At 48.8% G+C, this 13050-nt stretch overlaps 1 protein-coding gene across 2 annotated transcripts in view; it reads right to left on the reverse strand.

Moving 5' to 3' along the window:
• Positions 1-13050, reverse strand: part of Steap3 (STEAP3 metalloreductase) — a 50867-nt gene that overhangs the window by 7505 nt on the left and 30312 nt on the right. For both annotated transcript variants that reach the window (XM_042685247.1, XM_042685248.1), the window contains exons 3-4: positions 10380-10907; positions 3418-3582 (exon numbers count right to left, since the gene is read on the reverse strand). In XM_042685247.1, coding sequence (XP_042541181.1) covers positions 3418-3582; positions 10380-10907 — 693 coding nt within the window. The remainder of the gene's footprint in view (positions 1-3417; positions 3583-10379; positions 10908-13050) is intronic.

Here is a 13050-nt window from a genome sequence, read left to right on the forward strand (position 1 = left end):
CTGGCACAGCACACATCCTTGAGGTGACAGTGAGTGGATGCAGCGGCAGGTAGGAACAGAAGCTTCTGGAGGCTGACCTGATTTCCTATGGCAGGGCTGGTGAAGGGTCTGGGCCTGGTGAAGGGTCTGCCAGCTCCTCGTCTGTGCTCCCACCACAGGAGGGCACCAGCAGTGCAGCAGTGCACCTACCTGACTTCTAGAATCATCTGAGTTCATAGGTAGAGTATATTGGTACCAAATCTTTGGCTGTAATTTTTTTTTTTCTTGGTGCAGGTTCTGGGGCTTGAACTCAGGGCAGGGCCACTTCCCTGAGCTTTTTTGCTTAAGGCAAAAAAATTCTGGCTTTTTGGTGATTAATTGGAGATAAGAGTCTTACAGACTTTCCTGCCCATGCTGGGTTTCAACCATAATTCTCAGATCTCAGCCTTCTGAGTAGCTAGGAGTACAGGCATACCAGCACCTGGCCTTTAAACCTTTTTGGATGTCAGCGCACAGTTAGAAATGTGTGTTACATGATACATTGCAAATGTCCGGTGGATAACAGGCACACCACACTGACACATACGTGTCAGATCAATATAAGAGAACGCATATCTACCCTTATACCATCTAAGGTACTCTGGTGGTTTCTTTGCTATCCTATTTTTAAATATGTTAGGTACAACCCACCATGAGAATGTATGCTGTAGTTTATAAACTCTGACCTGAACCACTCTGATGCTTAGAGTTAGAGTCTCTTGGCTTCTTTCTACCTTCTACTCATTTCAGACATGGATGGTGGGAGCCAGGTTCAGTGACTTGCATCTATACTCCTAGTTACTCAGGAAGCTGAAGAAAGAGAATCACTTGGACCTAGGAGTTTGAAACCAACCTAGATAATATAAGATCCCTACCTCAAAAAAACAAAGGAAGCCAGGTGCCGGTGGCTTACGCCTGTAATCCTAGCTTCTAAGGATCATGGTTCAAAGCCAGTCCAGGCAAGAAAGTCTATGAGACTCTTATCTCCAATAAACCACTCAGAAAACCAGAAGTGGCGCAGTGGTTCAAGTGGTAGAGCACTAGCCTTGAGCTGAAGAGCTGAGGAACAGCATTCAGGCCCAGAGTTCAAGCCCTATGACTGACCAAAAAACAAAAACAAAAAGAAAGGAAACAAAACAAAACAACAACAGAACAAAACAAAATATGTGGTTAGATAAAAAAGTATGACTGGTAGCATAGTCAGGGAGAGTAGAAATATGACCAGCTACTCCAAGAATAGAAAAACACGTTCTATTTTTATTACCCACAGGTCCTCACTGTTGCTTACAAAAATGCCTGTAGGATTAAAGTGATGGAGGATGAATTTGATCAAAGTGCATTATATGCATGGATGGGCATGCAAAATGAAATTCTCTTATACAACTAATTGATGCTAATTTTTGAAAAATGTGGACAAGAACAAATGTTAAAAGTCCTGGTAAAACATTTGGTCCATTTTTCAGCTGTGGAAACTAAGGCTTGGGTTGGACACAATCTGCCCATGGTTATGGATAGGGACCTGGGGAAGCAGAGCTAGAAGCTGGGTTTCCAGAGTTGGCAGTGCCTCCTGTCTGTTGGCACTGTTGGGAGACAGAACAGTAGGATATGTAAATTAAATGTAGGTATTTGATTTCCACAAATAAAAGCCTGCCTTTCTACCTGCCCAGCTCCCTCTCTGGCTCCTGCAGTGGCAGAAGGACTTTTATATTTTTATCTCTACTCTTCAATATGTAAAGCAGAGTGCAGCTTTTGGGGTCCTAGGCAGCTTTCACTAACAAAATCAAATCCACAGGCTTTCTCCAGCAGCCAGAACTGGGGCTTGTAATCTGTGTCTGCTTAAGGGCGCAACTTTCTGGTGAGAGGAGCAGCCTGCAGGCTGTTTTAATTGTGGACAAACCGTGTACCCTGAATACTCCAGGCAGGAACTAGAAAACCCTAGATTTGGGTGTGCAAAACATGGGATTAGTGGCAAAGCAATAAAATTCCTTTTCCCCTTCCTTCTTAGGCCAATGAATGGCAGCCTGAGCCCTCCTCTAGGGACTTCTGAGATAAGCTAGCCTCAAGATTCACAGACACACTTTAAAAACAACCACGACTGTTTAGTTCTAAGATACAGCTAAGGGTCCCCAGTCACAAATAATTAACTAAAGTTATATAAGAACAGTGCATAGTCACTGCCTCTGAGCCTTCACCACAGAGAAGATAACTCTATAGATTCCTGGTGACAGAGGGGGTAGATATGAGGGCTGTTTTGGCTGTTTGGAGTCCTGATACAATCAGTCAGGAGCTAGCATTGGTCAGCTCCATCCATGGGAAGAGAGATGTTATCCCACCAAGTACAAGATGAAGAACAGCGGGAAGAAAGTCTAAGAAATATCCTGGTTGTTATCAGTTGTCTCCATTATCACAGAAACAAGGCTCAGGGCATCCCAGGTGTCCCACAATGCCAGGCCTGCAGTACATGCTTAGTACATGCCAACCGCATGAACAACTGCATAGAGATCTTTTACAAATGTTTTCTGCAGTGTTGGTGGCTGTTAGCTGAGAGACAGATGCTAAAGCTCAAAGAAGCCTGGTTAAGAGGGGTTTGTGTGATATACAGGTGCTGTCCCTTAGCATTTTCCCTCAAGGCTAGCTTTCTACCACTTGAGCCACAGTTCCATTTCTTGCTTTTTACTGGTTTAATTGAATATTAGAGCCTCACAGACTTTTTTGGAGGGGGGAGGGGGCCTGGGCTGACCTGTGATCCTCAGATCTCAGCCTCTTGAGTATCTAGGATTATAGACCTTGCTTATCTGTGATGTACCAAGATTTCCCCTAATTTATTTGATGGCAGACTCCCCCACCCCCACCCCAGTTCTGGGGGTAGAGCAAATACTCTACCACTGAGCTACTTCTCAGACCCCAGAACTCTTTTGATCTTTCCTAGGAACGAAATTCTCTGGGAAACAAGCATCTCTTACAAAGGGCTCCCCTCCCAGCTACTCTGCAGGACGCAGAGCCTATGGCACTGAGGATGCAGTGGGTGGGGCTCACACGTTTCTGACTCCCACTTAAATCCACAAGATGTACAGGCTTGCTCAGCAGCAAGACATGTTCAAAGACTCAAGGACTATAATAATTGGGGGGTGGCTTTACCTGGGATCCCCTCTTCTGGTCTTATCACCGCCTCTATCTAGCTTCCTAAAATTCAGAGAGCTCAGGAAGTTGAGCTTGAAGCAGGCAGTCCTGTGTCAGAAGCTGAGGAGACCCGCTTGGGCGAGAAGGCCCTGGCACTTAACTGGGCAACTCTGCTGTGTCTGTGAACCATGCTCAGGTATTTTTTGGAGAGAAAAGCCCAGTACTGGACAGGAGGGCCACACCTGAGATGTGGCCAGCTCTCCGGGGGGCCTGTTTTACCTGCACGAAGCTGAACTCCCTCCAGTTCAGTGAGTTTGCAATGGATGGCAGCGAGGTGACAGCCAGCAGGGACAGTGTGCCAAGGGCCAGCACTCCCAACGACAGGTAGATCTCCATTCGCCAGACCTCCTCCTCTACCCACAGGTGGCTCTTGTTGGCCAAAACCTAATGCAGATACAAGAAAAGCCATGACCACCATGGCAAATGCCAGTATCCTGGGAGATGAGGGGGTGAGCCTTAACGGACAGGAGAGAGGCAGCCACAGCTTTACACGTACCTCACAGACATCTGACACATGCTTGCTGTCTTCCAGTCACTGCCCAGCTGTTAACCCATTTTACAGATGAGAGAAATGGGGGCACATAGATCAAGTCACTTCCCCCAGGATCTGTGAGGCTCTCATACATCTGCCTGGGGGGACCAGCCAATCAGAAGGGTTTCATCAGTCAAGAGCAAAGGGTCAGAGTAATTGACAGTACAGACTCTCCACTCAAGACTGTATCACAAAGGTTGCTAGTCCCCAAGCTGCAGGAGAGCAGAGAGGTACAGTCCCATCTCTGAAACCCTAAACCATATGGGGCCACACCTTCATGGGCTGCCTCTCCTCCCAGCTTGCCTCACCCTCAACCCCTGTCTTTATGGTCCTTCACTTACCTTCTCTGTCTCTCTTTGTCTATCTGTCTCTCCACACAGATATACACAGATACTGATCTTCCAACATCCATCTCAAAGCTCCCGAATCTCATTTTCCTACCCACTCATCCATTTCCATCTGTAGAATATAGTTTGGGCTTGATGGCTACCAGGCAACAGAGACTGATGTCCTTTCTCCAGGACATTGAAGGACACCTACTGTGTGCTGAACCCTGAGCAGCGAAGCACAGTACCTGTTCTCAGTTGCCCTGGGGTACCTACTAACTCTAGGGACCCTCTGCAGGCTTCAAAATCACCCCACCTCCTCCTACCTAGACTGAGCCTGCAGCTGAACCTCTCTGTTAGCCTCTGCTCATACCAACTGGAAGCATACAAGCATATTGAGGTCTTTCCATTTCTTAACTCACCAGGAAGCTGGGTTCCTGGAAGTCAGGGTGTTCTGAGAAGCCCCCTGAAACACTAGTGCATTAATTCTACCAGAGAACAAGCGAGGATTCTTTCACGAGAAGATGGGCCTGTGTGTGAGCCAGCTGCCTCTCAAAACAGAATGACTCATACAGGTTTTTTGAGACACTACTTCAGCAGAAAATGAAATATAAGCCCGGTTACCAGAAAAAAATTATTAAAAATGACTCCGGGGGCTGAGCAAAAGTGGCTGAACACCTCATGAGAGAAAGTTTAAAGAAACCCAGAAAATGCCACTCACTAGGCCCTCTGCCTGTGTGGGGAAAAGGGTGGGTCTTTGTAGTATTTGAGGGAAGGTAGGCTCCTACTGGAAGGGTCAGGAGTCTGGTGACCCTGCTTATCCTGACCACTACTACGGAAGATTATGGGAAACTGGTTTCAGGCCTCAGTTTCTCTGCCTGAGACATCTGCATGAGGTTACACCTAAAACTCTGGGCTTGTGTGTGGGCCTGGCTGACTCACTTGTGGTACTGTCAGTCTATCATGTCTCCTGTTTGTCTGCAACCCCACTTTATTATTCACTCGCTCCATTTTTGCTCAGAGCAGGCAGTTGAAGTCACTAGTCAGGCCCTGCAAATCTGCACACAAGGACCACGGGGGCTTGCAACATTCCTCATTTGTTCCTGATACTTACAGCCTCAATGCGACTGGAAAGAGAAAGGGGTGAGGGGAAATAGTGATGGTGGAGAAGTTGTCCAGGGATCTGCATTGTGGCTTCTTTGAATATCCTGTGCCACTCTGTGTCATCTCACAGTCCACAAGTGCTAGCCAGTGCTGCCCATGGCCAGTTGCTCTCCAACCTTGGGGAACACCCCCACTCATATAGCTGACCAAAGGGTGGTGGACACAGGATTTTTAGTGCTTCAGTCATCTGAGACTGCCCAGTGAGGGCTGTGAGCCAGGGATGGATGTGGGACTACCTCTCCCTTCTGGTGTTGGATTAGATACAACAGGACTCAGGGGTAGGAGGACATGGAGATGACAGTGTTATTCCTCTTCAAGTCTCTTTAGTGGGTCTTTCGTCTGTCGAGGCAGAGCGTAGCGCCTACTATCTCTCAAACCCAAGTGGCCAATTTCACAGACACTCAGTGAACCTGCACTAGGGTAAAGAAGGACAGAACTAAGGGCTGGGAAGGTGGCTCAGTGGTAGAGTGCTTGCCTTGCATGCATGAGGCCCTGGGTTCGATTCCCCAGCACCACGTAAGCAAAAAAAGAAGGACAGAACTCACGGTGTTGAAAGAGGTTGTGTGTAAGAAAATGAGGGACGTCTATATAAAATACAGCAGATGGCAGGTGTGAATGGAGAAGTAGGGGGACAGTTAGGGTTTTACGGGAGGGCTAGGAATTTGCTGGACTGTAGAGGTGTTCCCAGATGGGTTTTCCAAGCCAGGAGGAATGTGCAGAGGACAATGTGGTGTGACATGGCATGAGAGAATAGGGTGAGGAGGCAGTGGAGGGAGTGCGGCTGCACTGTGAGGAGCTGATCATTATCCCAAGGTCAGAGGGGTCACCGGCTGCTTCTCAGCAGTGCTGTGATGTGGTTAGAGGAGGTTTGGAATGATCTGAGAGCCACATGCAGATTAGCTTTGGGAAGAGGGAAAAGTGTGCACAGCCCATTGTCTTTCATCTTGATTCCTGATTTTGATCTGGAAATGCATCTCTGGGGAGCTGCACCAGCAAATTAGAAAAAAAAAAACTATATAAAATTAGTTATTGTTAATAACACTGCCCACAAACACAGTCTCAAAATCTTCTCTATCCTGGGGCGCAGCCTTGCTGCCTGATCTGTATTTAGGGGCTTAAAGGGAATCTTGGGGACAATTCCTATACCCAGGCTAAGGCCCTCCCTTTACCCATGGTTTTTCCAAGGATCTGCCTCAGAGAGGCACTGTGGAAATGCAGCCAAGGGTGGGCAGGGGCAGACACCCAGCAGGTAGGAGCCATGGAGAAAGCCCTGCTATCAGGGACTAGAGGCAGGCACCCAGGCTTAGGATCCAAGCCTTAGGCTGATGTGTTCTACCTGCTAAACTCTTCCAGTGTTGTACAGTTCACCACTTCCTGGTGGCTATGTGTCAAGTCCCAGCCTCCCTCTACTACAACTCCAGACATCCAGACATATTCCATCTATCTGGTTCCACCCTCGAGAACTCTGCAGAACAGTTAAGCCCTTCTAGTCACTGGCCTTCTGGATCTCTGATAGTGACCTCTTATAAAAGATGGTTGCCTGGCAACTTCCATCCCTTAGAGGGCTTTGAGATTCAGGGAAAATTGCCTTGTTTGTACCTTCTGGGCTTTGGTATTGGCATCAAGGCAAAATTGGGCTAATGTCATACTGAGGAGGGTGTGAGTTGGGCAGGGACCTTAGGGAAAGGAAGTTGGTATCCAAATTTGGACAAAGCAGTGGTTTGCCCTGTGCCCTGGGGGACGGTGGAGGTCACACTCAGATCTGCCTTGTCCAGTTGACAATGATGACATGCCCCCTCCCCCTTACAAGAGCCACAAAGAGATTCTTGATGGCTAGGCTGGCTCTTTTTAAAGATGCATGAAAAAATATTAAAAATGTTAGTGCTGCATACTAGTGGCTCATACCTATCATCTTAGCTACTCAGGAGGCTGAGATCTGAAGATCATGGTTTGAAGCCAGCCTGGGGAGAAAAAGCCCCATGAGACTCTTGTTTTCAATTAACTACTCAAAACTGGAAGTGGGGCTATGGCTCAAAGTAGTAGATCATTATCTGTGAGCAAAAGAGCTCAGGAGTGCCCAGGCCCTCAGTTCAAGCCCCACAACCAGAATAAAACCTGTCAGAGCAGGTGCTCATTGAATGAGTAAGTGAATGGATGGATGGATGGATGGATGGATGGATGAAGAGTCTGAGATCTTCTACCTAGCTGCTAACTTGGCTCTGTTTTCCTGTAGGAAGCAGGATGGATATGAGCATGGATCTGGAATGGAGTGGCTGGTTCTGAGTCCTACCTCTACTGTTGATTGGCTTTGTGACTTCAGTTAAGTTTCTTAACCTTTCTCTGCTTCAATTTTCTCATCTATATATTAAGGGTAGTATAGCTCTTGCCTTACAGGAACAAGATAGAGAAGAAATGAACTTATAGAAGAAATATAAAACTCAGAACAGCAAGCTTTCTTTCCTTTTTTCTTTCTTTTTTTTTGGTTGGTCATGGGGCTTGAACTCTGGGCCTTGGTGCTGTCCCTCAGCCCTTCAGCTCAAGGTGAGTGCTCTACCACTTGAGCCACAGCACCCCAGTTTTCTGGTGGTTTATTGAAGATAAGTCTCACAGACTTTCCTGCTCAGGCTGGCTTTGAACCGCGATCCTTAGATCTCAGCCTTCTGAGTTGCTAGGATTACAGACATGAGCCACCGGCCCCTGGCTCAGTAAGCTTTCTTTCTTTTTTCTTTTTGGGTCCGGTCGTGGGGTCTGAACTCTGGGCCTGGGTGCTGTCCCTCAGCTCTTCAGCTCAAGGCTAGCGCTCTACCACTTGAGCCACAGCGCCACTTCTGGCTTTTTTCTTTTTGCTTATGTGGTGCTGAGGAATCGAACCCAGGGCCTCATGCATGCAAGACAAGCGCTCTACCACTGAGCCACCTTCCCAGCCCCTCAGTAAGCTTTCTTATGAGCTTTGTAACTATTACTTTTTTCCCTTTACTTTCTGCAAGCATCTTGCTTCTATGCCTGAAGCCGGAGGTTCTTGCTTTCTCAGAAAGTCTGGGCCACTAGGGATGGTATCAGGTGTCCGAGGGTGGGACATAAGGGCTTTTGAGAAGCTGCCAGTGGGGAAGTAGGAGCATCAAGAGTGAGTGGAGGCTGAGGTATGTGGTTCCTAGGCAGTAGCTGACCTTGCTTCCTCCTCTGAGGAAGGAGGAGTGGCTCCATGCTGGGCTTCTTGGTGGTGGGCCTGGCCTCATCAGGGTCCCTACATCATGAGCAGGATAAGGAGCTGCAGGGTCTCAGCTGGGACAAAGGGGGATGACACATATCTTACCCAACCCTGCTGGGCAAGTAGTGCTGTGGTGTAGACAGGATCCACAGTCAATCAACCTAGGGCTAAAGGTGTAACTTGGTAGGAAGGAGCAAAGTGAGGAAAGAAAGATAGGTACAACATTGCTTTCAGTGCTGCTGAGACTAAGAATGAATCCTCAACTGTGAGCTAAAAACCAGGAGGCTTGGGCTGGGAAGGTGGCTCAGTGGTAGAATGCTTGCCTTGCATGTATAAGGCCCTGGGTTCGATTCCTCAGCAGCACATAGCAGAAAAAGCCAGAAGTGGCGCTGTGGCTCAAGTGGTAGAGCGCTAGCCTTAAGCTGAAGAGATGAGGGACAGCGCCCAGGCCCAGAGTTCAGGCCCCACCACAGATAAAATACCCCCCAAAAAACAAACAAACAAAAAACCCAGGAGGCTTGTGAGGTCTGTTCTGTATATACCACCTCCCACCTGGCTTGGCCTAAAAGCCTCATTCCCCATGAGTCACAGGTAGAAGGACATCATATCTATTCTAAATGAATAGTAATAATCCCCCCCACCTCCAAACAAAACCACTCACTCCTGTAGCCTTCCCTGTGTTGACTGTTGGCATAGCTACTTTTGGGGTGCTCAGACTCAGCCCCCAGAGCCGCCCTTGACTAGCTTCATCTCTACCAGTGAACCTCACCTTCATTACTTCAGTAGCTCTACATTCTCTTGCTTCAAACTATGCCTTCAATACTTTATGTCCTCCACAGTTCCCATCCCACTCCCTGATTCCACTGCACTGAGTGTGGGGTCAGCACAGCAGTGTCTGCCTTTGGCCCTTTGGCTGTTCTGGGCCAGGCAGCAAAAGCAAGCCAGTGATCAGGAAGGCCCTTAGTCCCCCCCATCAGAATCCTTCAGTGACTGCCTGAGTCCCTCAGGGCCTAAAGCCAAAGCCCTCCTCCCTTAGCCTTTAAGGTCTCAACTTCTACTTGCTCCCTGATCTTCAGCCCCACATGCCTCTTAGTTGTCCTTCAAATCTGCCAGGCCTGCTTCTATTTGAGGACTCTGCTCTTGTGGCCTTGTCAGACTGTGACACCTCTAGTTGGCCACCAATGAGGCTCTCACCTGCTTTATATCTCTGCTCACACAGCATTATTCATTAGGCCTCCCTGATTCCTTTAAAACCCCACCCTGGGCTGAGCATGCAGCCCATGACTGTAGCTCACGACTGTAGCCCCAGATACTCAGGAACTAGTGGTTGGGGGCTTTAGCTTGAGGCCAAGGAAAAAAAAGGTGGGAGACCATATCTGAAAAATAAGCTAAAAGCAAAAGGACTGGGGTATGGCTCACATGATAGAGTACTTGCCTAGCAAGGCCTTGATGGTTAATAATCTCAGTATTGCAAAACTAACCAACAGAAAACAAAACTGCATCCTGCCCTCCTGATTTTTGTTGGTTTATTGATTTTTGTACTCACGGCCCTGGCACTGTCCCTTAGCATTTTTTTCTCAAGGCTGATGCTCTCCTACTTGAGACATATCTCCACTTCCAGCTTTTTGGTAGTTTATTGGAGATAAGAGTCTCATAGACTTTCCCACTGGGGCTAGCTAGGAGCCCCACTCCTCAGATCTTAGCTAGAATTTCAGGTGTGAGCCGCAGGGGCCTGGCTGCTCCCTGCTCTTTGATCCTGGATACCTGTGGCCCTCTGTCTGCTTTTCTTTTCTTTTTGTTTTTCTGGTTCAAGTCTAGACCTAGGCAGCGGGGGGATTTTCATCTGCTCTGTTTGCTGCCAGGAAGATGTGGGCACTGTCCAGCTGGAACAGCGCCCTTGGCCACTGTCTGTCCTGTGCACCTGGTGGGGGCCACAGCACGAACTGAGTACCTGCTTGACGGCCATATTGATCAGTTCGTAGCGGTGGGAGCGGCGCAGTGGCAGGCAGAAGCTGTAGAGTGCGTGCAGCGCAGCACAGAAGAAGCTGAGCAGCCCGATCTGCTTGCGGTGCTGTAGCCAGTGGTCCAGCCAGTCAGGGAAGCGGCGGTACTTAGTGCCCCACTGCAGCTGCAGGGTGGCGGCCAGCACGCCAGGCAGGTACACCAGTGACAGCAGCACATAGGCCACGCAGGGCAGTGTGGTGTTGACCACGGATACCGGCAACTTGTAGAACTTGTTCTTGCCTTCCTGCACATAGGGCTGCAGCACATCCCGGATGAAGTTGTAGGCGTAGAAACAGACAAAGAGCCCCAGTGCCAGGAGTGTGGGCACCTTCCAGCCTGGGAGGAGGCGCAGGGGCATGGCCTCCACCTCCCGGGCTGAGGTCAGGGGGCCCATGTCCACTGGCATAAAGCCCATGGCACGCACCATCTCTGATACTATATGCTTGGCTTCTTGTTGGTCACTGCAGATGGGCACCTATGGGGAGAAGGACAATCAGATGGATACATGGGCCACAGGGGCAGGCAGGGCCTCAGCAACCATCAAGCCAAAGAGCCACGGAGAAGCTAAAGAAATTGAGGTACATAAGGGGACTTGTCCAAGGAGCTAGCAGTTAATAGTACACGGGGGACATAAAGTGGCTACAAGTCCCAGGCCAGGGGTCTGTCCAGTTTTCTCTGGGGCTTCCAAGACAAGCCCCACCACTCAAGGAGAGATGCTAGTCACAGTGAATGTCTTGCATAGCGCACTCACTTAACAGACACAAGAGAGTGCCTGGCCATGTAGCCTCCTTGGGTCCTAGAACAGCTACCTCCCAAGATGGGGCTTACCCTAGGAGAGGATTTTGCATGTGGTCCAGACTGTGCATCTCTCTGCACAGAAGTGTCCTTATTAGTGATGGCCCTCAGTTCCATGGGGACTTCGGCACACAAGCTTTCTTCAAGCCAACCCATGTCTGCTCCTCCAGAGCAACCTCTGAGGGCATGATGGTATCTGGAGGTCCTGAAGATCTCACCAATTTTGCTGGCACAGATGGGATCCAGTCCAGCTCCTAAACATTCACTAAGAACCTAGTCTGTGCTAGGTTTTACATACACGATTCCTTAGCTGCCTTAAGGCCTCAGGTAGGGACTCTTGTCCTCATTTCCCAGATAAAGAAACTAGGGTCTGGGAGCCTTGTTTCTTACCTTACTGCCCTTGCACTGTTGTGCCCACAGCCTTGAATACCTTCCTTGTTCCCTGATCTAAGAACATAAGGTAGCCAAGCAGCGGTGGCTCACGCATGTAATCTTATCTACTCAGGAGGCTGAGATCTGAGGATCACAGTCCAAAGCCAGCCTGGACAGGAAAGTCCATGAGATTTTTTTTTTTTTTGTCCGTCATGGGGCTTGAACTCTGGGCCTGGGCGCTGTCCCTCAGCAATTCAGCTCAAGGCGAGCGCTCTACCACTTGAGCTACAGTGCCACTTCCGGTTTTCTAGTGGTTTTTATTGGAGATAGGAGTCTCACGGTCTTTCCTGCCAGGGCTGGCTTTGAACCGCGATCCTCAGATCTCAGCCTCCTGAGTAGCTAGGAGTACAGGCGTGAGCCACCGGCGCCCGGCCCCATGAGATTCTTATCTCCAATTAACCACCAGAAAACTGGAAGTGGAACTGTGGCTTAAGTGGTAGAATGCTTACCTTGAGCTGAAGAGCTCAGGGATAGCGCCCAGGCCCAGAGTTCAAGCCCCCTGACCGACAAAAACAAACAAACAGAACATAAGGTAAACCCAAGCCCAAACCCATCTTAAGGCCTTCCCCAGCCAGCCAGCTTGCACCACTCCCTGCAGGCCTGCACCTTATACCTACACCTCTGCACTCTTCCTCACAGCTGGTACTTGGCTGGACTGGTTGGTAGACATTCTTCCATACGTGTGGAATTATGTATTTTTGCCCCAGGGAAGAGGCAGGTGGATTTTTAGCATTAAAAACCACCTTGTCCTAGTTAGACCTCTTCCTTTTTTTCTTTTTTGCCAGTCCTGGGGCTTGAACTCAGGGCCTGGGTGCTGTCCCAAGCTTCTTTTGCTTAAGGCTAGACCTGAGCCACAGCACCTCTTCCAGCCTTTTCTGTTTATGTGATACTGAGGAATCGAACACAGGACTTCATGCATGCTAGGTAAGCACTCTACCACTAAGCTTCCTTCCCAGCCCATCTCACATGTTTCTTGATACATATGCAGGTCTGGCTGTTCTATAGAGCCATTTTCCAGCCTCTGTTGGCCATTCTGAGAAAATTACTAGGTTCTTAGAAGCCCTTGTCATAAATGTGATGAGGTCTGGGACATGCCTGTCTCCCTCCGGACTGGCACAGAAGTGTATTACTGTCCTCTTTCTGAGTCTGATTTTATAAGCCACGTCTCCTTCTTGACTTGAAACAGCAAAAAGGCCAGACACTGGTGGCTCATGATTGTAAACCTAGCTACTCAGGAGGCTGAGATTTGAGGATCACCGTTCTACATCAGCTTAGGCAGGAAGTCCATGAGGCAGTCTTATCTCCAGTTAAGTATCAAAAAAAGCTGTAAGTGGAGTTGTGGCTCAAGTGGGATAGCACTAGTGTGGAACAAAAATGCTCAGGGACAGTAC

The sequence above is a fragment of the Dipodomys spectabilis genome, unplaced genomic scaffold (genome assembly GCF_019054845.1).
Source record: "Dipodomys spectabilis isolate Male_0828 unplaced genomic scaffold, ASM1905484v1 ptg000094l, whole genome shotgun sequence".
NCBI lineage: Eukaryota > Metazoa > Chordata > Mammalia > Rodentia > Heteromyidae > Dipodomys > Dipodomys spectabilis.